The sequence below is a fragment of the Tamandua tetradactyla genome, chromosome 15 (assembly GCF_023851605.1).
Source record: "Tamandua tetradactyla isolate mTamTet1 chromosome 15, mTamTet1.pri, whole genome shotgun sequence".
Lineage (NCBI taxonomy): Eukaryota > Metazoa > Chordata > Mammalia > Pilosa > Myrmecophagidae > Tamandua > Tamandua tetradactyla.
In genome coordinates this window covers 25,617,366-25,644,361 of record NC_135341.1, presented here as the reverse complement: position 1 = coordinate 25,644,361, position 26,996 = coordinate 25,617,366, and the positions used below count along the sequence as shown (strand labels likewise).

Below are 26,996 nucleotides of genomic sequence, written 5' to 3'. Positions count from 1 at the left end.
TGGTCTCTTCAGATGGTGCCTTCAGTTACTTTTAGCTCAATTTTTTTTTACTTTATTATTGTGTAGTATAACATATATACAAACCAAAGAAATAAAAAAGCAATAATTTTCAAAGCACTCTTCAACAAGTAATTACAGGACAGACCCAGAGTTTGTCATGGGCTATCATGCGATCCACTCAGATTTCTCCTTCTAGCTGTTCTAGAATATGGGAGGCTAGAGGGCTTAAATTTTTTTTTATTATCACGATCAACTTTTCTTCCTTCTTTTTTTTTTGTGAAAAATAACATATATACAAAAAAGCAATACATTTCAAACAACAGCACAACAATTAGTTGTAGAACATATTTCAGTGTTTGACATGGGTTACAATCCACAACTTTAGATTTTTACTTCTAGCTGCTCTAAGAGACAAGAAGAGATATCAATTTAATGATTCAGCATTCATATTCATTTGTTAAATCCTGTCTTCTCTGTATAACTCCACCATCACCATTGATCTTTCCATCCCTCTCTTTAGGGGTATTTGGGCTATGGCCATTCTAGCTTTTAAATATTGGAAGGGTCTGTCACTTATATGGGGTAGGGAGATGGAACTATCTGATGTTCTGGAGAGGCTGGGCCCTATCGTACTGGACCAGGGTCCCATCTGGAGGTTGTAGGTTTCTGGAAAGTTACTTTAGTGCATGGAACCCTTGTGGAATCTTATATATTGTCCTAGATGTTCTTTAGGATTGGCTGGAATGGTCCCAGTTAGGGTTTGGCAGGTTATGATATGTAGCAAGGTCTAACTGAAGTTTGCGTAAGCGCAACCTCCAGAGTTGCCTCTCAACTCTATTTGAACTCTCTCTGCCACTGATACTTTATTAGTTACCCTTCTTTTTCCCCCTTTGGTCAGGAATTGTTGATCCCAAGATGCCAGGGCTGGATTCATCCCTGGGAGTCATCTTCTACGTCGCCAGGGAGGCTTTCACCCATGGATTTCATGTCCCATGTAGGGGGAAGGGCAATGATTTCATCTGCAGAGTTGGGCTTAGAGAGAGTGAGCCTACATCTGTTTAGCTCAGTTTTTAAGAGCTTATTTTCACGTGAGTTTTTATTCCTTTCTGTGAACAGACAGTCATCTGCAATGACCAAGATGCAGCAAACAAGAAAGGCTGCAAATGCTTCATGGCCGACCACTCCCCTAAGACCAACATATGTTAATTGTGTTCCTCTTGTAAACTTCTGTAAGAAGAAATGAAGGAAATTCTGTCCACCTTTTATCTTAATAAAGTATCAAAGCAGAAAGAAAACTCCAGAGAGACACCAAGAAGATCATAGTGTTTTTGTTTCAACCACCAAAAGTCATGCTCAAAAAAAAGAAAAAATAATATATTTCTGGAGCATATTGTACCCACCAGGCATTTTGTTGTAATTAGGGAAAAGTCATACAAGGCCACAAGAGTGAATAAAACTACAGATATATAGGCTTCCCTCTGTGATAAATTCTGTTTTTTGAAATTGGTTTGAGGGTATGTATGAGATCATGATGGACAAAGGAGTTAAGTACTGACAATGAGTGATTTTTTTTGGTTAATTTATAGGAGTTATTAAGTAGTAAACTTCCCTCAAAGGATTGAAAATATAATAAAACTCCTAGAAAGGAATGGATGAGCTTATTTCTTAGACGATAACTCTTACAGGCTAGGAAGGTGTTGTTCCGAACAGCCAAAAGAGCTTTTCAAACTACATCTGTAGCATAAAGAAGGGCTAGGACTGCTTGGGGCACATAATGCAAGGTTTAACAAATAAAAAAAGGCAGTGCCTCCCAACTTTAATTTTGGATTTTTTTCTTCTCCCATGAAGAGAAATATTCTTCAAGCAAAAAGGAAGGACTAAAAATCAGTAAAAAAGAATTAAACTCCAAGAGAGATTTGGAGAAGAGCCATAGGCTCCTGTATTTCATTGCCCAGATCAAAGAACTGTAGTAGGTAATCTTTACGAAATCATGGTGTGTGGGAGAGTTTCCAGAATCCTGGAGAGGAGTACATATCCTAATTTTCAAAAGAACAGGATAAAAGAGGGGAAAATGGTGATGACTGTTTTTTTATATGGGTTTCTCAAGTCATGCCAAATTAGTATTGTTTTTCTTTTGATTATTCATTAGACCAGTGGACAAAGGAAATGAAGTAGATAGTTTCAGGTCTCACTATTCAGAACTGTACTTGATGTCACTTCTTCAGAGAGGCCTGTCCCAAGCCCCTAAAGATACTCTCCATAAAAGATGACCTTATGAGCTTTTATTTGAAACATTTGTCAATATGTAAAATTATAAGGCTATGAACTTTATCTGTTAATTGCCCCCTTTCACACTAGAATCCAAACTTCATTCAGAATCACCTGTGCCTTGACCTCTACTGTATTCCTGGCATTTTAAGCATTGTACCAGCATACAGGAAACACTCAATAAGTGCCCATTGAATGGATGAGTGAGTGTTGCTTAAATACTTTTTTTTTTTTATTTATAATGCAGGTGATTTTCAAAATGTAAATGTGAGGTATGGTGATTATTTTGTCAAGGCATTTGACTAAGTAATTATTTTCCTTGATGACATAATTGGGAAGTTGATTGGAAGATTTTATGTCTTTGTGGACCAGCTGTCATTTATAGACATTTCAGAATACGATTTTGTAAATTGTAGGGATAATAGGTAGCTGCAAGACAGACCAGGGATGGAGAAACTAGCTTTTGATTCCCTTCACATTTTCATTTGTGATTTTGTCTGTGACTACCTGAAACAGATCCAATTGGTGCTATTATTGAAGGTAATATGCTGATCCCAGAAAGACAATTCATCCCTTCAAGTTAACCTTCATTTCCTTAGGCTTCTGTATCATGATGCTTATACTTTTATTCAGCACTTATTTCATTCTGAATTGTTTAATTATTCTTTTATTTTAATCTATAACTTGAATTGGTTTGAAATTCAAATGGTTAATTAAATAGTGAAAAATCTTCCTTCTACCACTATTGTCTACCAGCCACCCACTTTCCCAACTCATAAGAAACCCTCATCATTAGTTTCTTGTATGCTTCTAGAGATAGTTTAGCATATACAAGAATCCACAAACATATATGTGTTAATTATGTTAATATACAGACACATATAGTTATATATATTCTCGTCCCATCTTTTTGTACAAATGGTAACATACTATATGTACTATTCTGTACTTTTCTTTTCCTCCATATATTTTAGAGACTCCTTCATATCAGTACATCAAGAATATCCTCATTCCTCTTTTAGAGATACATAATATTCCATATTATATCATATTTATATATCATACTTATTTAACCTGTATCATATTTATTTAATCTGTCCCCTAATGATGGACTCAGTTTTTCCACCTTTATTCTCACAGACAATGTTGTAGTGAATAACCTCATACACGATGTTATTGTGCATGTGTACTTATCTTTAGGAAAATAATTCCTAGAAGTGGGATTGCTGTGTCCAAGGGACGTGCAATTATAATTTAATAGATGTTGCTAAATTTCTCTCTAAATGGATGATACCAACTAATGCTCTCACTGCTCCCCAACAACCTGCCAATAGAGAGAGTGATGTAGTTTCACCCTGCATCTCTGCTATTATGAGTGAGGTTGATTATCTTTTCTGTGTTTAAGAGCCATTTGTATTTTCTTGACCTGTTTATATACTTTGCCATTTTCTGTTGAATTGCTAGTATTCTTTATTCATTTTTCAGAGTTATTTAAGGCTTCAGGAAGTTAGCAATTTTGTTTGTGATCTTGATTGCATGCATTCTACAATAGAATTTTAAAGTTTTCTTCATTTAGATTCTGACTTTATCTTTTCTAAGTTTACTCCTTCCCTATTTTCCCTTTTCTGTCATTATTATAAAAGGGGTTAAAACTGATTTTTAAAGTATCCAAGTTTTTTACTATACTGCATGCTAGGGTTTGGCAAACTATGGTCTGTGGCCAAATCCAGCCAGTCACCTGTTTCGGTAAATAAAGTTTTATTGGAACACAGCCACACCCATTGTTTCCATGTTAAACCATGGCTGCTTTTGTGTTCCAATGCAGAGTTAAGTAGTTCCAACAAAGACGAAGTATAAAATTTTTATTACCTGACCCATTATAGAAAAAGTTTGCTTACCCAGGCTATAAGCTCCTCTTCTGAGGGCTTATTCAATTATTTAACTGAACAACTTTTAGAAAATAACACATAGTCAATATTTGAATAGGACATAGTTTGTCCAATTGAATACTGTAAGTCTAAAGCAACTGGCCATTTGGTGTGAAGCATGACTTTTTCTTAAGTGAGAAAGGCATTCCTTTAAAAAATGTTTATTGAGCATCTACTGTATGCCTGACATTGTTCTAAGTGCTGTGGATATAGCAATTGGCAAAATATGCAAAAATTCCTATCTTCAAAAAGCCACTGGACATTTCTGGTTAATTCTGGTTTCATTTGTAAACAAGAGTTACAGCTCAACTTAGTACCCTTGTCTAAATAATTATTCTTGTTAATATGTAATTATCCTGCACATCATTTGTTGATTAGCAGTCATTTTAGTCACTTTTCTTAAATGGAACATTTTAAACATTTAAATTCATCTGATTGTTAACTGTCTAGATGTGCGTTATCCAGTAAGGTAGGTGCTGGCCACATGTGACTACTGAGCACTTGAAATGTGGCTGATCTGAATTGAGATGTGCTATAATGTAAAATACACGCTGGATTTTGAAGAGTCATTATACGAGCATGAAGTATCTCTTTAAATAATTTTTTACTGATTACACATTCAAATAATATTTTGGATATATTGAGTTAAATGAAATCTATTAATAAAATTAATTTAACTGTTTCTTTTTATTTATATTTATGTCTATAAAAATTTTTCAAATAACGTATATATGGTTTACATCATATATCTATTGGACAACCCTCTTCTAGATACTTCCTTTTTTGCATCTGTGAGATTTTTTCAAATATGGATTTTTTGTAGGTAAGGACACTGGGTTAAACAAAGTTTTACTTCAACCTCTGTATGAGACTAAAGGGAAAGATGCTTATTTGGTGCAAAATTTACATTTTGCATAGCACATTATCTAATTTAACTTGTATGGTCAGTTTACTTGAACATCATAATTACATGGAATCTTGAATAGGGCATGAGAGCTTTTTTGGTTTCTACAGGTTAGTATGATGCCCTGATATATCTCGGAGTAATTTGGGCAGAGAATAAATGTATTTGCAAAGTCCCCTTGGGGGAATGGCAAGAAAGGAAGAAATATTCAATTTCCCCATCTGGGGACTTCCTGATATTCATGCAAGCAGTGGGGACAACCAATTCACTAGGCTAAGCCCTCAATTTTGGGGCTTGCCCCTATGAAGTTTATTCCTTTATAAAGGAGAAACTAAGCCTACCGATAATTATGCCTAAGAGTCACTCCCAGAAAACCTCTTTTGTTGCTCAGATGTGGCCTCTCTAAGCCAACTTGGCAGATGAATTTACTGCCCTCCACCATATGGGGACATGACTCCCAGGGGTATAAATCTCTCTGGCAACATGGGGTCTGACTTCTGGTGATGATCTGGGTCCCAGCATCATGTCAATAACCCGCCCCTTGGCCAAAAGTGGGAAGAGAGAAATGAGACAAAATAAAATCTCAGTGGCTGAGAGATTTCAAACAGAATTGAGAGGTTATCCTGGAGGTTATTTTTATACATTATATAGATATCCTTTTTAGTTTATGGTATATTGATGTGGCTGGAAGGAAGTGCCTGAAACTGTTGAACTGTGTTGCAATAGCCTTGATTCTTGAAGATGACAGTGTAACTATATAGCTTTTACAATGTGACTGTATGATTATGAAAACCTTGTGTCTGATGTTCCTTTTATCCAGGGTATGGACAGATGAGTAAAAAAATAAGGATAATAAATAAATAAATAATAGGGGGAGATAAAGGGTAAAAATTGGGTAGATTTAAATACTGTGGGTCAATGAGAGGGAGGGGTAAGGAGTAAAGGATGTATGAGTTCTTTTTTCTTCTTATTTCTTTTTCTGGAGTGATGTGAATGTTCTAAAAATGATCATGGTGAAGAATACACAACTATGTGATGGTACTGCAAGCCATTGATTGTATAATATGGTTGGACTGTATGTGTGTGGGTATTTCTCAATAAAAATATTTAAAAAACAAACAAACAAATCCCCAAACTTCTAAAATTTTCTTAATTGCTGAGTTCACTGAGTCCTTAAGATGTTAATTTGCAATGTAAATTTCCATGGTGATGGGACTTGTTTGCAGTGCGCCCCAAATCCCTTTTACTGGGAGCATTTTGGAAGACACTTTTTGCTAGTCTCTGACACAGTGGGATAATTACGCTGCTCATCCTGAAACCTGGTTCAGAGGCATAAAAACTGGGTAGGCTTTAGTTCGTAAGGTCAGTCTTCTGGAGTTTCCCCTCAGTTTTCTAAATAAAATTGAGACTGGTTGTTCTTAAATGTTATTTGATTATTTGAATACAATTCACCAAATCTTAAAAAGTTTGCTTGGTTTAAAATTAAATATAGCAATCAATTGGATTTACAAAAATGATAATTTGCAAAATAAGCAGTTGTAAATGGGCTTATCCAATGGGTGGTGATGCAGAAAGAAGCCCAGTGATCTATGGCATAGAATTATTCATTGATAAGTCCTATTTTTACAGAAGCATGTGTACCGCAAGACCTACACACTGGAAATGATAAATTTCAGAACGTGATTGACTAGGAGTTAGTTACTCTAGTGATAAATATAACTATTTGTTCTATTCAGAAATCCTCATTATAAACACATCCAGGAGATAGCTAGCAACAAGCTACAGTGACCAAAATCTTGAATAAATGTTCTGACACTAACCTCATTCTAAAGTGTGAGAGTCTCTTCAGAAGATATTAATCTCACACTTCTGAATCAATAGAGCCAGACTCTATGCTTCTAGTAATACAAAATGGTTCTGAACTCTTTGCTCAAACATTTCCCTGGCATGAAATCCAGTAGTTATGTGGCCCAAGGACATATAGAGACATTTTGGGAAAGTCTATTTGGGCTTTTTTGGCTAAGATGCTGAATATGGGTTTTGGCTTCTGGCAGATAGTAAGTGGGTAGAAACTATCCATCCTAATGATTTGACAATGGTAGCCATTCCCCATAGAGAGAGAAAAAGAATCAATTGTGATGTTAAAGGCCGATTCTTGAACTCTCCTTGAGCTCTTGTAATTGAAACTAAGAAAGTGTAATTCTTTTCTCCCAGTGTTGGTCTGTTCTTTGTGGCAGAAAGATTACCAAGTAGGAATAATTGAAAAAAAGTCTAAGAAAGCAAGACTCTGGAGAAGCTGAGTAACTGAGCTCTTCTTGCCAAAGGCTGTATCTAAGAGTTACATCCAAATTGCATGTGGCAGAGCTGATCTGATTTTTGATTCCTCTAATGAAATTAAATTATATTTAAATTATTTAAGTTAATAGTTTATTATTTAATAATATTTAATTATTATTTTTATTAAGAAATAATCAGATAATGTATTATTTAATATGTTATTTATAAATGATAAATACATAATTTATTATTTAATATAATATAAATTGTGTATAAGTGATAAGTAATTAATAGAAATTAATGGTTAATTTCTACAAAGTAAATTGACTCATCACAGCAGTGATCTGAATTGACTGTTAAACTCAACCAAACTCACTAAGTTGGCTATCCTTTTCTTCCATTTTCCAGTCATTCAGGCAGTCATAAAATAACAACCATCCAACCAACAAACCAAATGGACCAAAACAGAGTATAAAATGAATAACATAACTGAAATAGACTTTCCTACTTGGTGTTCATGCAATAGATCAAAATGAATTTGTTTGGATTTTGTGGTTTTTTGCCCCTGCTAATGTACTCAAGATGCACTTTTATGGACTTGTAGATATTGAGAACTTACTTGCAAAGTTGCATTGAAATTTTAAACTAAAATTGGAAAATGTTGATTTACTATCAAAATTGTCATAACATCATACATCATACTTATATATGTGTATACTTGTGTGTGTGATACATATCCACTGAATGAAAGCTGTGAAATGCCAGCTCATAAACTAAACAATTAAATTTTGAAAAATCTAATCCAAGAATGACACTTTTCACTTTCATAGGGAAAGCCACTTATTCAATGTTTTTATTTCAAAGTAATACATTTCATGTAGAAAATTTTAAATTTTACAAAGGCAAATTAAGTGGAAAATAACTGTAATTTCATCCCCCAGAGATTAGAATAGATTTATAATTAGACTTCATCAATATTAAGAACTTCTACACTTCAAAAGATACTATTTATATAATGAAAAGACACTGTTAAGAAAATGAAAAAAGACAAGCCACAGATTGTTCAAATATATATGAAAATCCCACATCTGCTAAAGGACAGACTACATAAAGAATCTTTAAAATTCACTAATAAGAAAACAATCCAATTTAAAGATGGACAAATATTTTAAGAAATGCTTCAAAGATGATGTACAGAAAGCTACAATATTAATTTCTATAAAATTCTAGAAGATATAAACTAAAATATATACCTAGAAAGTAGATCAATGTGTTTTTGTGGAATGCAGGGAATGGGGGGCAGAGAGAAGCAGGGGGACAACAAAGAGGTATGAAGACAATTTTGAAGGTGATGGATATATTCATTATCTTGATAATGGTGATATTTTCACAGATGTATACATATTGAAATAAACATTTTTAATATATACAGTTTATTATGTGTGAATTCTATCTCAATAAAGCTGTTAAAAAGCAAATTAGAAAGATAGATTGTCTAGAAGTATTGATAAACTTCCAAATATTTGTGGATTTTTAAAAAGTTATTTTGTAGTTCTCGTATTGATTTCTAGCTTAATTTCATTGTGGACAGAGAATATGCTTTTAATATTTTAATTCTTTGAAATTTTTTGAGACTTGCTTTATGTACTAGAACATGATAAATTTTGGTAGGTATTTCATGTGTACATGGAAAGAATGTGTATTTGCAGTTGTTGGTGTAGTTTTTAAAATAAAAATCAATTAGATCGATTCTGTAAATTACATAGTTCAAATTAGTTGTTTTTTCTGATTTTTTGTCTCCTTGCTCTTTCAGTCATGAAGAAAGACATTTTAATCTACAATATAATGTGGATATGTCTACTTTTCCTTTTAGTTCTGTCCATTTTTATTACATTTGCAAATTTGAAGGAATGATAGCTACATATAAATTTAGAGTTGCTGTATCCTCATGTTAGATTGTTCTCTTTATCATTATGTGGTTTCCTTTCCATTTGTAGGACTGCTATTTGCCCTAAATTTGATTTTGTCTGACATCAGTAAAGCTAAATCAATTTCTTTTGATTAGTGCTTGCATTGTTTGTATGATATTCTTTTTCTCTCTTTTTACTTCCAACATTTCTGGGTCTTTATATTTAAAATGTATAAAATATATTTATATGCTTATAAGCAGTATAGAATTGAGGTGTTTAAATCAATCTGAAGATCTTTGTCTTTATTTGAAACACATACTATTTACAATTGATAAAATTACTGATATATTTGGGTTTAGATATACCAACTTACTATTTGTTTTTTCTTTGCCCCACTCATTTTCTTTTTTTCCTTTCTTACCTTCTTTCATAGTTTCATTTTTAATGTTATTCTGTTTTTTGCTGAATATCCTCATTTGGTCCTTTACTTTCTTTCTTTTTTTTAAATATTTTTATTGATAAATCGTCAACACATATATTCCATACATGGTGTACAATCAATGGCTTACAATATCATCACATAGTTTTGTATGATCATCACCATGATCATTTTTTTAGAACATTTGCATCACTCCAGAAAAAAAAAAAAAAAGGAAAAAGAAAAAACTCATACATACCATACCCCTTGCCTCTCTCTCTCATTGATGACTAGTATTTCCATCTACCCAATTTATTTTATCCTTTGTCCCCCCTATTGTTTGTTTATTTTTATCCATATTATTTTACTCATTTGTCCATACCCTGGATAAAAGGAGCATGAGACACAAGGTTTTCACAATCACACAGTCACATTGTAAAAGCTATATTGCTATACAATTTTCTTCAAGAATCAAGACTACTGGAACACAGTTCAACAGTTTCAGGTACTTCCCTCTAGCCACTCCAAGACACCATAAACTAAAAAGGGATATGTATATAATGCATAAGAATAACCTCTAGGATAACCTCTCGACCCTGTTTGAAATCTCTCAGCCACTAAACTTTATCCTTTACTTTCTTGATCGTAATACTTAATTTCTTATAAATCTCTATTTGATAATTCTAATGTCTGTCCTCTATGGTTCTAAATCTATTGTTTTTTACTATTTTGATTTTAGTTGAATTTTGGCATGCTTTATTAATTTCAATGAGTTTCTGCATATAAAACCATTGACCCTGTGCCTGACCAAGTATGTTGGTCATTGAGTATAAAATTATAGAAATGATTTTAGTCTTTGGCTTATATCTTACTTCGAGAAGTTTACATTCATTTCTAGTTCTCTGGCTGATACCTTACTTCAGAGAGGATTCACATTTGCTTCTAGTAGGCAGGTAGTATAGGAGCACACCAAGTTATGTATATATGAATTGAGCAGATTCAAACTTGGGCTTCAGTTTCAGTGAGGGCTTTTCTATTTAGAGTTCAGCTTTACTCCTAAATTAAGGGCTCCCAGCTCAAAGCCTGGGGTCTTTACCTGGCCCATCCTTCTTCGTGGGATCTGAATCCCACATTTCCCCTTAAAACTTGTAGGAAGCTCTGTTCAACAATTCAGCCTTTCAAAGACACCACTTTGTGCTCAGTTTTTCTCATCTTTCAGATACTCTTTGAGCATTTGCAAATGCCTCAAGAAGAAAAGTGGTACCAAATGAGTCACCTCTCTGGGATTCTCTGCTCTCTATGATCTTAACACTCAAATCCTCACCATCTCAAAATTTCTCCAATGCCTTAAAATTGATGTTTTTTTTGTTTAAAATTTTCCAGCTGTTGCAGTGGTTTATGGCAGGAAGTTTCATTTAAAATAAGCTAGTCTGCAATTTTTATAAAGGGAAAACTCAGCACTCTTTAGATTTATATGTTGTTTTCACTTCTGTTATTTTCTCATATTTTAAACTCTCTTTGATAGTAAAGAAAACTGAAGTATATAGAGATTTTGCCTGAAGTCAAATTACTAGTTAATGACACAGAGTTGAGATTAAAATCCAGGTGTCATGACCACTAATATTGAATATAGTGCTTTTTACTTTGTCCACACAGTAGAAATACTAAAATAATGTCAGGAATAATAGTCTCCTGATATATATATATCTTATTTTGAAGAGACATTATTTTCCAACTCTAAGTACTTAAATGCCTGTTTGTGCTAAGAAGTGTGTTAGATTTTGTTTGAACTCAACCACTTCTAGCAGTTCACATGTACTGAGTACTTGGGCCACAGTGATTTTCATATGCAGCAACTCTTTTGTTCCTCACAGCAATCCTCTGAGGAAAGACATATTATTATCTCAGTTTTGAGACAAGAAAACTACATTTCAGAGTAGCTCATTAAATTACCCAAGACTATATATGGTGGGTAATAGAACAAGCACTTGAACCTGTTTGATGCAGTAGAATGGACAGTGGTGTTTGGAGTTGACCTGGCTTAATATTCTGACCTGGTTACTATTAAGCAGTATGACCTGGAGCAAGGTCTTTTTCTCTGAGTCCCAGTATCCTCAGTTAGTAATGATGAAACTAGTAACAACGTGGTGAAGAGAAAATTAAATAATGCATTTGAGTGCCTGGTATCAAGAAGGTACTAAGTAAATGCTAGAGCCTTTCCTTCCTTCTTATATAACACAAACATTTTAAAGGACTTTAAAGTTTACAAAAACATTTTCACGTATAGGATATATTTAACAGTTTCGAGCAGTAGGGTGAGCAAGTGAGAATGTGGAAACTGCATCCCAGAGAAGCAAAGAAACTTTCCTCCTCAACTTACATGTAGAAGAGTGAAGCTTTGTTGATTACAGTGTGCCTAGATTAACACTGTAAATATATCCTGGAAGTAGAGTTTTTGTAATTTGGTTAATATTTCAGAAGCATAAGCAGAATGTGCTATTTAAAGGATCCCTACAGTGAATGTGAAGTCAAGAATAAGTCTGGAAATGTAAGTTAAATCCTACTAATTTATCTTTTTAAAAATAAATCTAGCTTTCAATGTTTTCTTAAAGTTGGTCTTGTCTGATCCTAAAATGTCTTCCTGTTGATAAGATATATCGTTGCTTCATTTCTAGAATCTAATTAAAGTTGATAGTACACTAAGGAACAGCAAATGTCAATATCCACTAGGATTAATTGCTTTGAATGTCTTTTAAAAGTAAAGGAACATATAAAATCAATGAAACTGCAGTAGCAAAATTAAATTATCCTGAGATGAATTTCCTCAAATGTATGATTCATTTGAGCATTTTAATGCTTCATTCAAGAGAGACATTTAGGTTATAGCTAATGTCCTTACAAGGGGCTACGATGATTAGACCCATTAGTTCTACCAAAATCTGAGCACAGGTGAGGTGGTCTTCTGGTCAGGCCAGTGTTCTGGGAGGTTTCTTGGCTTTCATATGAAAATGTCAACCCTCCCCCTTTACCCACCTGACAGTGAAACCAATACTATTCATGGTCCAGATTCCTGGTAAAGGACACACCCTCAAATTCCCTTTGCTCTGGTCTTACCAAGTTCAGCGCCTTCAGCATACTCAACACTTAAGAATGCCTTAAGTATCTTTGCTCCATCCATCTCTCAAGATCAGTGGCTTCCAATCTTTTCCCTCCGTCAAGAGCAAAGGAAAGCATTTGCGGGTGCAAGCATCTGTGTGGCAGAGGCTGCTCGCTGTGTGTGGTCTCCAGCTCTACTGTGAGATGCCACTCTTGGTGTGTTGACTCTGACTCCACTCTCATCTCTGCTTCTCACCTGCAGCCATCCAGAGTGTCAGGGACACTAGAATTAAAATCATTGCACCAAATCTTGTACCATTTTATATTTTGATGACACTGGTTCTTCAAATTATTCTCACGAATTGCTGTTTGGCCTTGGACCAAGAAATGTTAAAGGCACAACAGTGTGAAATTTACCATGTATTATTGAGCTGTTCAGTGGTGTGTGCAGCCATAGATAACAATTATATTATGCAAAATTATAATGAAATAAATTATATTTAAAAAGAACGTGATAAATACTTAAAACTCATCACTTCTTAATTATTTGGAAGCATTTTGTTATTATCTATGTTCTTGAGATTATTTATGGGTATTATGTCTATATGGTGGTAATACTATATAACATTGAGCTACTGTACAACTCTTCCTAACCCCACCTTCAATGATGTCATGTTAGTACCTTGAAAGTAGTCTTGGTTGGAGTATTTACATCATAATGCCTCAAATATGTATCATTAGTCTCCCAACCCCACTCCCTTGCAGTTGTGATGCATTTACCAGCTCACACTGTATATTGCTGAAGTTGTGGTTTTATAGCTATTATGAGAATTTATGGGAGAGAGTAGCTTGTGTCTCAGGAGCAAGTTAGGTATGCTTCTCTTTAGCCAGATAAATATATATATATATTTATATACAGAATACTGGGATTGCTGTTTATGATCATGTTTCTTCTTTGCTCTGACTGTTAAGTAGCTCAGATTTAAATATCCAGCACCTTTCTAAAAAGAAATGTGAGTTCCAGGAGTGATTTTGTTTTTCTACAGTTGTTTTTAATCAGTATTAATTCCTCTTTCCTACTTTCCTTCCTCCTTTTGCCATCCCTCCTCTTTGCTTTTTTTTTGTTGACATTTTTACTATCATTTTTTCCATTGCAAAATATAACATACATACAAAGCCAGAAAGAGAAGAGTAATAATTTTCAAAGCACACCTCAACAAGTAGCTACAGAACAGATCCCAGAATCTGTCATGGGCTGCCATGCCACCATTTCAGATTTTTCCTTCTAGCTGCTCCAAAACATTGGAGCTAGAAGGAATATTAATATAGTGATTCAGCAGCCATACTCATTTGTTAAATTCCATTTTCTCTATTATACCTCCACCTTCTCCTTCAATGCGTCTCCCAATCTATAGGGATCTTTGGGCAATTCTATTTTGACTTTTTCATGTTGAGAAGGGGCGTCCACACTAAAAGATAGAGGGATAAAACTAATTTGACAATCTTGGAAAGGCTGGTCCCTCTGAGTTTCAGGAGTTATCTGACCCAGAAACCCTCCAGGAATTTTATGTTTCAAGAAGGCAAATCTAGTACATGAAACCTTTATAGAGTCTCAATTCAAGCCCCAGGTGTTCTTAAGAGTCAACAGGAGTGATGTTGGTTGGGGTTTAGCAAATCATGGCAATTAGCACTATCTAACTGAAGTGTACATAAGAGTTGCCTCCAGAATAGCCTCTTGACTCTATTTGATCTCTCTTAGCCCCTGATACTTCATATTATTACACATCTTTTTCCCCTTTCTATACTTTCACTTTCAATCTAATATGTTCTCAGGTCTAAGATGTGTCTCTTGTAGCAACGGATAGATGGATTATATTTTTAAATCCATTATGCCAGTCTGTATTTTTTTAATTCATGAGTTCAGTCCATTAACATTTAAAGTAATTACTGTAAAAGCAGTTCTTGAATCTACCATCTTATCCTTTAGTCAGATCCATATATTCCTTTCCTTCTCTCTTTTTATCTTTTAAATTACCATTACTGATATTCTTCAATCTGTGCCCTTCTCCAGACCTGCTTATCCTGTCCTTTTTTCTTTTTTCAGCTGAAAGAACTCCCTTTAGTATTTCTAGTAGGGTAGGTCTCTTGTTGACTAGTTCTCTCAATCTTTGTCTTTGAAGATTTTAATTTTTCCCTCAATTTTGAAGGATAGCTTGGCTGGATAAAGAATTCTTGGCTCAAAGCCTTTCTTATTCAAGATCTCGAATATATTTTACCACTGCCTTCTTGCTTCCATGGTGCCTGTTAAATAGTCTGAAGTCAGTCTTAAGTGTTTTTTCTCATATGAAGTAGATCGCTTCTCTCATGCTACTTCTAGGGCTTTCTGTTTCTCTTTATCATTCAACAGTTTGATTAGTATGTGTCTTGGATTTATTCTATTTGGAGTTTGTTGGGCCTCTTTGATTTGCATATTTATGTCCTTTATAAGGGCTGGGAAGTTTTCCCCAATTATATCTTCAACTAACTTTCCCAGCCCTTTAGTCTTCTCTTTTCCTTCTGGGACACCAGTGATTCTTATATTTGTGTGCTTCATGTTCTCTATCACTTCCCTAAGATCGAATTCCATTTTTTTCTGTCTTTCTTGCTATTTGTACTTTTGTGCGCTCTAGTTAAGTTGTTCTGTCTTCTAGCTCACTTATTTCTTCCCTCAGCTTCTTTAAATCTGCTATTATGTGTATCTAGTATATTTATTATTTGGTCTACTGTATTTTTCACTTCTGTGAGATATACCATTTTTCTGTTTAATCTTTTGAATTCTTCTTTATGCTCCCAAAGTGTCTTCTTGATGTCCTTCCTTTATTTCCTTATGAATATCCTTGAGTAGTTGTTCCCTATTCTGTATCCTCTCTGGAATTTTGACTTGGTCATTTGGCTGGGCCATTTCTGCTTGGATCTTCATGTGCTTTGTGAATTTCTGTTGTGTTTGGGGTATTTGATTATCTTAATAAGGTTATTTTGCATGTTGGTTTCCTTTATTCATCTAAAGTTCTATATTTATTTGGTTTTGCGTTGAAGGTTTCCTTTTACCCTTGGTTGGCCAGTTATTCCCCACCAAACTAAGGCCAAAGATCTTGTGTAGGGATACATTTCAACATGAGGGTATATTAAAAGCTAGGCCAGGGTACACTGGTACTTTACTGATAGAACTGAAGTACCTACTCACCACACAAGAGACCTAGGCTTGATTCCTGACTCATTCACCACTCCCCAAAGAAAATAGCAATAATAATAAAATAAAATAAGAATATAAAAAAGTATGAAACAACAACAAAACACACCTCAACAGTAGTAGGCCACAAGTCTTAAGGAGATACCCCAAAATATAAAGAGAATGAACGCAAACTGATGCTCTCCAAAGGAGAGAAAATTCAAGAATAAAAGTAGTAATAAAAGTAAAAATGAAATAAAAAATAAAATAAAATAGAGTATAAAATATATATCTAAAATAAGAAATAAAAATAAATCAATAAAATATAAACATATAAAAATAAAATAAAAACAATAATACTACTAATAAAAATATATATAAAAATGAAGGGAAAAAGAATATTAAGAAAAAAATAAAAACCTAGGGAGACAGGGAATTAGCTTGTTTGCACCTAACCCTCCTCAACACCAGGTGGCCTTCGTGAGGTACTTCCTCCTTCAGGCCTGTCCCCGCTAGACTGCCGCAGTGGGAAGAGGCATGCATGGTGGCAGAGTCTGCTCCCAGCCCACAGTCGCCATACAGCCAGTCCCTGCCCTCAAAGCTGGGGAACCGAGCAGTGCCCTGGGGATCAACTGACCTGCAGCGCCTGGTGCCCAGTGGGTTGGCCAGACACCATGCCTGCGGGGCTGGCTATTGCCAGCACCAGGTCGAGCAATCTCTTCTAGTGCCCAGAGCTTGGCCCCCTGCAGTGGACTACAGACCCAGTGGGAGATTTCCCCAGCCAGCAGCAGGGGCAGGTTGGAGCAGAGGGAAGGTCAGTTCCCTCTGATGGCACCTCCCCAACTGTCCCTGGTGGGGATCACCGTCAATCATCCCACCCCACTCTCTCTGTCCGTATTTCCCTGCCTCTCTCCTCCCCCAAATTCGCTTGAGTCCCTCTTTGTTTACCCAGACCCCAGACCCAACCACAGTCCCTGTCATTTTCTACCCATTCCTATCTTGTTCCACAGAGCAGGAGTGAATTTAATCCACTTGGCTCCGTCATCTTGCTGGAAGTTCAACCCTCCCCTTTGCTTTTTCCCCCTCTCTTTTCTCTTTCTTTTTTTCTCCTTTTATTCTTTATCATTGTGGATATGGATTTCTCTTAGCTTCTTTAAATATTTTTCAAATGATGTGGGGTTTAAGAATAATCAGAATACTTTTCTGTATACACATTCATAATGGTAATTGAGTAGTTAAGGTTTCCTGCCTTATTATAGGCTTTATCCTGGTATAATATTCCTTAAGGATTCTTCCTGCTTTAATATGAAAAATTTATTGAGTCAAAATATAATTTAGAACTGCACATAGACTGTATTTATTTAGGGTCCATGATCAAATCTTGGGAAGAGAATAATTTCCTTATTCATTTTTTTTATTATTTATCATCTGCCCCCCCCTTTAGAATGTATACTCCAAGAGGGCAGAAATTTTTGTTTTGTTCATTGATGTATTCCAAATGTTTAGAATGATATCTGGCATATAAAAGGCATTCTGCAAATATTTTGAATGAATGAATGCATGAGTAATTAATGACTTTTCTAATATTCAATGGTTATGAATATCAACATTTGATTTTTAGTGATGACATTATGCACACTCATATTTAAGAACTTTTCATTTTATACTTCCATTTAGGCTCTGATTCTCTATATTGTAATTTTTCAATTAACTATTCATTGCAAATGACATTCTTTTCATTAGTTCTCTATAGAAATATGGTTACACATCATAAAGAGAAGCAATATGGCATTTTCCACCCATGTGGAAAGAGCGATTATTCTGAACTAGGCCTAAAATTTAGTACCTCCGTGTTCCTATGATGGTTTTCATGAATCATTCACTATAATTCTGTTGCTTTGTTTTTTTTCTTATATCAGCAAAGGGAGAGAGAACTAACATCTATGCCGTGCCTCTACTGTGCTAACTGCTCACTGTGTATTTAATAAGTTTATTTCATTATCCCACAGCAATCTACTGGAGTAGGTACTAATATTATTGCCCCCTTCTACTAGATAGGGCAATTGAAGCTCAAAGAGTTTATGTAACATTCCCACCTCGAGCCCTCAGTGATGGAGTCTGGCTCTGAAGCCATGGTGTGACCTCGGCGGCAAGGAACTCAACTTCAGACCACACTTGCCACCTCCCACCCATTAACCTGTTGCCTGTGCCCTGCCCTCACTTTTCACAGGTTTCCCTTAAATGCTGCTTTTATTTATTGGTAAATGACTGTCTCCAGTTATTTGACAGGAAAGCCACGCTAAGCAGTTTGGAATTCAGTGAGTAGGGAGTCATTGAGGGTTTGGAACAGAGGGTTGATTATCCAGGGAGCAGGCAGGAGAATGGATTACAGGCACTGAGGGCTCAAGATACCTGCGTGGACAGGTGATATTCAGGAATGTGGCTGGCAGAAGAATGGTTTCCAAAGATATTCACATCCTAATCCCAGAACCTATGGATACATTAGGTCACATGGCAAAGGTGATTAAGGTTAAGGTTCTGAATCACAGCAGAGAGTAATTTGGATTATCCAGGTGACCCCAATCTAATCACACAAGTCCTTCAAAGTAGAGAATCTTTCAGTTGCAGATAGAGGGAGATGTGACAGGTGGAAAGAGGGTCAGAGAGAGATGCACCATTGCTGGCTTTGAGATGGAGGAAGGGGACCAGGAATTAAAGAATGTGAGTGGCCTCTAGAACCTGAAAAGTCATGGGAACAGATTCTTCCCTAGAACCTCCAGAAAGGAACACAACCCCTCCAGCACCTTCATTTTAGCCTGGTGAGAACCACGTCAGATTACTGTGTTGTTTCAAGCCACTAAGCTTTTGGTAACTCTATATAGCAGAAAACTGATGCAGGTGGAGATTTGGACTGCAATAGGCTGGTAGGAATTTTACTCCTTAGTTCAGAAATTTTGAGTACTCCCTTCTTCCTGCCACTTTAAATCCCATCTTTCCTGCTCAGCTTTTCTGGTTCTGTTAACCTGTCCTTGGCTGCATTTGTCAGCAAGGCTCCTTGGAGCTCCACTTTCTTCCCCAGCCCCAGGAACTGGCTACATTTGTTTTCCTGTCTGCATGTGTCATTCCTTTCCTGGGTAGTGATCTGCTCTTCCATTTCTATTCTTGATTACTTCTGATCCCCATTTTCTCTAGTACTATGTTCCAGAAAAAGGTTAACACTCCATTATATTCATGCACTTTACCACATTTCCTTAGTGTTTAACACATGCTATTTTGTACTGCTTGTTACTTTTTAAAAAAATGCCACTCATTATTCTGTGCTCTATTAGAAGCTTAGCTTATTGTATTACCTGTTTAACTTCTGTCAGACTGTAAGTTAATTTTACAAAAAATCTACTGAGCATTACCCCCTCCAGATAAATGTCCCGAACTGCCAATGTTTTCTTCCTGTGGATTCTCTTGAAGTGCCCCATTGAATATTATTTCCCTGATCACAACATTCTAGCCCCACAAAGCTGGCTTGCTATTTCTCTTTCAGCTTTCATTTGAGATGGACACCACTTTGGGTTTTATTGCCCTTGGATTCAGGTGCTTCTGGGATAGGCAAGATGCTTTGTAATATGGAAGTGCTTTTGCAGTCTGTGCTCTCAAGATTTGGGGATGCAGGTTATCTGCTCCTAACACCGTCTTTGCTTTTCATAGTTCTCAGTTTCAACTTTACTTCTATAAATATTAATCTTTGGTTGCTCTCTTTGGCTACATTTTCTAGTTTTAGTTTTAGATGTGTCTCTTCTGTCCTAATGAGCCAATGAGCAAAGGCTTCCATTTCTTCAGTAAGTCTCTGTTTTGTGCTCTTCTCTAATGACATATCCCTATCAAGCCTGGATCTTTTGTCAGGTGAATTTTGTTTCCTACGATTATACTGTGATGAATTTTTGTGGTATTATTATAGTGTTTGATAGCTACTTGGCTTTAGCTTGCTGGGAGAAACTTTTATAGGCGATATGATTTGTTTCTGAAAATTGATTCCCAAATATGTTGTTTTTTTAAAAATTTTGTAATAAATAAACATTTTTTGCTTTAATCTCACACATAAGGTGACATTTTAAAGTATTTGTCATCTATTTTCAGCACCCTGCAATAATGACATTCCTTTGTTCTTCCTCATGCAAAAACATTTTTAAAATTTGTTCATTGTACATTTCACTATTATTATACGCTCTAGGCATTCCTAGATTATACCATCTCAATCTTTACCATCTATCTTTCTTTCTGATTTCATTTATGTCCCCAGCCCTCCTCCCTCTATCATTCTCACATGCAGCTTCATTCAGTGTTTTAACATAATTACTTTACAGTTAGGTAGTATTGTGCTGTCCATTTCTGAGTTTTTATATTCAGTCCTGTTGCACAATCTGTATCCCTTCAGTTCCAATTACTCAATATCTTAACCTATTTCTACCTCCTGATGGTCTTCTGTTACCAAGGAAATATTCCAAGTTTATTCACTAATGTCAGTTCATATCAGTGAGACCATACAGTATTTGTCCTTTTGTTTCTGCCTAATCACACTCAGCATAATGTCCTTAAGGTCCATTCATGTTGTTACGTACTTCATAAGTTTATTCTGTCTTAAAGCTGCATAATATTCCATCTTATGTAAATGTCACAGTTTGTTTAGTCAACTTTCTGTTGATGGACATTTTGGCTGTTTCCATCTCTTGGCAATTGTTAATAATGTTGCTATAAACATTGGTGTGTAAATGTCCATTTGTGTCCTTGGCCTCGTGTCCTTTGAGTAGAGACAGCATATAGATGGGTCCTGTTTTTTAATCCATTCTGCCAGACTATGTCTTTTGATTGGAGAGTTTAATCCATTAACATTCAATGTTATTACTGCATGGGTAGTACTTTCTTCTACTATTTTGCCTTCTGGATTTTATATGTCATATCTAATTTTCCTTCTTTTTACCTTTACTCATAGTCTTCCTTTCTACACTCTTCTCCACACCTCTCTCTTCTGTCTTCGTATCTGTCTCTTGTGTTCCCTTTAGTATTTCTTGCAGAGCTGGTCTCTTGGTCACAAATTCTCTCAGTGATTTTTTTGTCTGAAAATGTTTTAATTTCTCCCTCATTTTTGAAGGACAGTTTTGCTGGATATAGAATTCTTGGTTGGCAGTTTTTCTCTTTTAATAATTTAAATATATTATCCCACTGTCTTCTTGCCTCCATGGTTTCTGCTGAGAGATCTGCGCATAATCTTATTGGGCTTCCCTTGTATGTGATGGATTGCTTTTCTCTTGCTGCTTTCAAGATCCTCTCTTTCTCTTTGACCTCTGACATTCTGATTATTAAATGTCTTGGAGTATGTCTATTTGGATCTATTCTCTTTGGGATACACTGCACTTCTTGGATCTGTAATTTGAAGTCTTTCATAAGAGTTGGGAAATTTTCAGTGATAATTTCCCCCATTAGTTTTTCTCCTCCTTTTCCCTTCTCTTCTCCTTCTGGGACACCCACAACACATATATTCGTGTGCTTCATATTGTATTTCAATTCCCTGAGTCCCTGCTCATATTTTTCCATTTTTTCCCTATAGTTTCTGTTTCTTGTCGGATTTCAGATGTTCTGTCCTCCAGTTTTGAAATCCTATGTTCTGTCTCTCAAAATCTACCATTGTAGGTTTCCATTGTTTTTTTCATCTCTTCTACTGGGTCTTTCATTCCCATAAGTTCTGTGATTTGTTTTTTCAGACTTTCAGTTTCTTCTTTTTGTTCTTTCCCTGCCTTCTATATAGCCTCCCTCAATTCATTGATTTGGTTTTTGATGAGGTTTTCCATGTCTGTTTGTACATTCTGAATTAATTGTTTCAGCTCCTGAATGTCATTTGAATTGTTGGTTTGTTCCTTTGACTGGGCCATATCTTCAATTTTCCTACTGTGATTTATTTTTTGCTGACATCTAGGCATTTAATTACCTTAATTAGTTTATTCTGGAGATTGCTTTCACTTCTTTTATCTAGGGTTTTCTTGATGGATGAATTTGTTGTCTATCTGTTCTTTGACATTCCGTTCAGCTTTATCTGGACCTTTAGCTTAAGCTTTGTTTAACAGAGAAGAATTTTTCAGTTCTTGTTTTCTTGTTTCTTGCCCTGCTTGTGTGGTGCCTTCCCCCGCAACACACATTTAGGACGGTCTACTTAGATATTATATATCCCAGCCAGATTTTCCCAGACCAAACCGGTCTCCTATCAGGAGGAAAGAGTCACCTGCGTTGGTTTTCCCTGAGGGTGAGGCCCTGCAGGTTGAAAGACTTTCCTGTGAAGTCTCTGGACTCTGTTTTTCTTATCCTGCCCTGTGCATGGCACTTGTCTGACTGCAGGTCCCACCAGCATAAGATGATGCGGTACCTTTAACTTTGGCAGACTCTCCCTGCTGGGGGCGTGGTGGAGACAGAGGAGAGGTTGTAGGCTGGTTTTAATGACTTCAAATTACCAAGCCCTGGTGTCTGAATTCCTTGATGGAGGGATTCCACCTGAGTTGGGCTTTACCCCTCCCCTGGGCAAGGCACAGACTCCAGACAAGCCCCCGAAAGAGCTCACTTCTGCCTATGCCTGGGGTAGTTGCAGCCTGAAAAGTCCTGCCGCTGTATCCAGAGGCAGTCAAGCCTTTGTAGATACACAGCCACAAAAACCTCTGTTTCCTTCTTTTTTTGTTTTCCCCCTTTTTCTGTCAGTCCTGCCCCCTTGGCACTGGACAAAAATGAGCAACCTCCGCTTTGATCAGGTTCACCTAAGCTGGGGGCCTATTTTTAGTAGTCAGAATTTGTTAATTAGTTCCACAATTGGCGTTTGATTGTGCCCAGTCCCTGCAGCTGGTAAAGTCCTTTCCTTTCCCCTCTGGGAAGTGGCCTGTGGGGGGTAGGGGTTGGGGTACTGGCCGCTGCAGCTTTGGGAACTCACGGTTTCGGGGGGTGCTTGCAGCCAGTCCAGCTGGTTCAGACTGGGGTACGCTGTGTGTCTGGTCACTGACGTGGCCCCAGGAGCTGTTCTGTACTGTTTCTGGTTATTTGGTAGTTGTTCTGGAGGACAAACTAAAACGCGCATGTTGTTAAGCTGCCATCTTGACCTGGAAGTCCCCCCAAATATGTTTTTAGGAGACCTTTCTTTTTGGTGCAGATTTAAGTAGAGCACCTCTTCCCTGCTTTCACCGACCTCCTGTGACTGAGACATATTTTTGCAGAGTTTTTAAGACTAACACCTACTTTTGGAGATCCACAACTATAATTCTTTGAGACTGTTTTTAGCTCTATAGTGCCTAATAATTCTTTATGTATATGGTCAATATAATGGTTCTGAACTGGTGTGTCTGAGAAGAGGTATATAGTAGTTAACTTGCAGGAATGTTCCCAGACTTTGATCGCTGTGTAAAATTTATTATTTTTTTGAATACTGAGTCATACTTCTGCATTGTTCAGGAGTCGTCTATCAGATGGGTCAGTGACCTGAGCAGACTATGTAATATGCTCTTTATTGTGGTACAGCTTATGACAAATATGCATGTAGAAGTATAGCATAACGTTAACCTAGTACCAAAGAAAGAGTTCCAATTTCCTGGAACATTGATTGTTTGCATTGTTTATTCTAAGGGATTGCAGTAAAGGCAGAAGGCATTCTCAGTGAGGAGTAGCTGCGAGGTGATGGACACTTTCACTGAGATGTGAAATGTGGTTATATTGTAATAATGCTTTGAAAAAATTGTTGGCCTTTTAAGATGTTTTCTTTTGATACTTTTCAAAAACCAAAAATAACCAAAAGAGAATAATACACGAAAATGTGCTGAAAACATATCAAGGTTTCTTATGAGCCTACTGAAAAGGAAGAAAGGGTCACTGCATATGTCTTTTATTTGGGTTAAGGAGTGGGGGAACTCTTTACATTATCAATTACTCTCCAGGGTCCCAGGTCCTGATTGTCTTTCAGTTTTATCAGAGTAGGAGACAACATACCTATGGCTATTTTCAAACCTGGGATTAAGTCTTTACAAAATACTTTCCTTTGTCCTTCCAAGATGCTCAGCAATTTCCCTTAGTGCTCTCTTCTACCTGTAGGTTGCAGAAATAGACAGGTGAGCTGGAAGGAGCATTTCTTGTGTAAAACTGTTTGTGAATTTCTTCTCAGTGTTCCATCAGAGCAAGTATCAGAGAGTTTTCTGTTATTGATTTATGATGGACTTCAGTGGAAGGGTAATAGGATAACAACCAGATCTATATAGACTGAAGTCCATTGCTCTTAAACTCTATGCTGTTGTCAATGCTTTTGTGCAAATGGAACAAGAAGGTCTGGACTTTTTCATCCTTGCCTTTCCATTGTGCAATATTTGGGGGTCCCCTTTATTAGAACTTTCTAAGTAATTGCACTTCAGGTTTTACTGAAGGCCAGAGTTTCAGAGACTGGTAGTTTTGCCTGCCTGGCTAATTTATTCACCAAATATTTAGTGAGTATTTACCACATTCAAGGACCAACAGAAAAGCTCCAAGAAAGTCAAAAGAATAGAGCAGCAGATCCCTGCCCAGGTATTAAGTCAATGCAGCATCATAGGTTTCTGAAACATTCATTAGCACCACACTTGACTTTTTGTCTCTCCCCCGCTCCCAATAACAAAACTCCCTTCTGGAAATAAGTTTATTTGAATTACTCCTGGTATTTGTCAATAAGGAAGAAAAGTCTGCAAGTGAAATCACTGCAGTGAGCCCTTCACCAGATAAGGAAGACAAGAAAATTTGTTTAGAGGTTGTCCCCAAAGAATGAGGAGCTGTTGATGCTGATCTGAATGTTAGTTCTGTACTCTGACCAGAAGGGTGCACTGTTGTATCTTATTTATGCTTGGGGTAGAAAAAGAAAATAATGTTCTTTCCAACTAACTTAATTTTTACATCTTTGTCATTTGCTTTTTCTTCAGAAATTTTTTAGCATTTTCGTTGCAATTCTTCACTTCCTGGGTTCTTTTCACCCTGCTAAGTACCAGTGAATAAAGTAACTGGTTCACAGTGACTGGTAACAGCCTGTGTGGGGGAAAAAAATTGACTAAACAGAATTGTTTTAACTTTTCTGGTTCTTCTGTCCTCTGAGGGGGGAATTTATCACCTCTTACAGATGGGACAGGTTTGGCAGTAGATGCTTCCAGATGCAGAGCTCTGGAATGTTCCCAACCAGAACATCTGGGGTTCAGCTGGCTTGTTCTCAACCTGCTTTCCTGTGCTGAATTATTGCTGAGGGGGTTAATTACACTCTGAGGGGGACATGGTCATCCTCTAGATGTCATTTAGGTCCCCCAGCTGACACTGTGGAACATTAGATTTTCACAGGAAATTATGTACATATGTTAGTTATCCTTCCTAACTGGTTCTTATAAATATATAAAATATAACAAACAACAACAAATTTTGTTCTGTGAGCTTATTGCTAACGACCCACTGTATAGGTAGAACCATGCAAGAAAATAGCAGGATGTACCTGACATTTTGTTTTTCTGAAACTGCTGTGGAGATAAATATTTTGGTCATAGCTGCATAGATAGAGAAAGGCATGTCTGACATCCGATTTCTCAAGCATTGACTTGGCATGGAAAATGGCTGGCGGTGTATTTCTAGTTTCTAGCTAACAATATCATTTCATGGTTCTCCTGAACAATTTTTCTGAGTATTCATCTACTATCATGATTTTTAATTAATGAAATCTTAAAATTTGAAGGGATTGCCTCTTAAATAAGTACAAAGAAAATAGTAATATCAAGCCACAAGGGATAATATATTAATAGCCTACCATAACTCTACCTGTGTTTAATATGTAAAGAAAAAAATTAGAAAAAGATATACCTAAATATACAATTTCATGGTAGTAGGACGAAAGGAGAATTTCTTTCTGCTTTTTGATACTTCTTTAGTGTTCAAATTATGTACAATGAGAATATGCTACATTTATAATTAGAAAAAAAGGAAGAAAAAATAGCTTGTCCTGTAGAAATAGTCAAAGCAATTTAATAGAAAGCTTCCCAACATCTTGTTACAAACACCAGATTTTAACATTTAAAGGCAAACGTTTTTTAAATGTAGATGGTCATATGTATTTATGGAGTTAACATTTAAAAATCAACTTAAACTCAACAGTGTTCAATTTCTATGGGATGCTTTGCTGTATATGTGTGGATACTGGTTTCATAGGAGTCTCCATCCCTGTTCAGTTGTCTTTAACCACAGCCAAAGGACTGACACCTGTAAGGACTGACACCTATCTGACCATAATTTTCGGTATTATTCTTGTTGGGGTTTCCCCTCTTTGAATTAGCCAACTCTGACTAAATTATCCTGGTTAAGTGACTACCTCTGCATCAAGTAAGAATAACTCAATTGCTGAAAATATTTGAATCTATTAATTATCAGAATCATTAGCAACTTCTGTTTCCGTTTCAGTTATTTTAGTTTTTTCAGGGCAGGTGTATGAGGTTTGAGTTTCTGTAGCTGGATAAGAGCAATAATTCCTGTTATCAGAATGGTTGCCACTACATAGATGTTAGAAGTTTGAGTTTTGCCAATGTTGATCCACTAGCTAGGCTCTCTTTGGGTTTGCTACTACGGTGAGGAAAGTGTTTTTCTTTCCCATAGAATGACTCTAGCCAATAATTTGTGTTTATATTTAAACAACACCATAGCTTGCAGTAACAACTCATGTAATCTGGAGACTGATTTTTACAACTCAGCAATTCAGTTCACAGCCAATTAGCCAAGTTCTTCCCGGTCCAACTGCTTCCAGGATCACCAAATTAACTGTGACCTAGATTATGCATTCAGCTCTATAGGAGTAACCCCTCAGGCTCTATTTAAATTATTTGGTAATTGGGATCTATATACAGTGTTTTAATAGCCGTAGGACTTTTAGATACATGTACATGACTCAGTAGTTAGTGCTCTATTGAAAATGTAGTCATGG

The 26,996-nt window shown here is 36.2% G+C and overlaps 1 protein-coding gene across 35 annotated transcripts in view; it reads left to right on the top strand.

Moving 5' to 3' along the window:
* The window catches only part of LOC143656990 (uncharacterized), a 402,509-nt gene that overhangs the window by 197,783 nt on the left and 177,730 nt on the right, over window positions 1-26,996 (top strand). For 6 of the 35 annotated variants that reach the window (XR_013162685.1, XR_013162684.1, XM_077128840.1 and 3 more), the window contains exon 1: window positions 10,125-13,672. The exons of 27 other annotated variants lie outside the window; for them this stretch is intronic. Coding sequence is in view for 4 of the 8 variants with exons in the window: in XM_077128840.1 (XP_076984955.1) it covers window positions 13,636-13,672 (37 nt within the window). In the remaining 4 variants the exon portion in view is untranslated. Of the gene's footprint in view, window positions 1-1,116; window positions 3,015-10,124; window positions 13,673-26,996 lie in introns of those variants that run through there. 2 more of the 35 variants (XR_013162702.1, XR_013162705.1) reach the window with 2 other exon arrangements.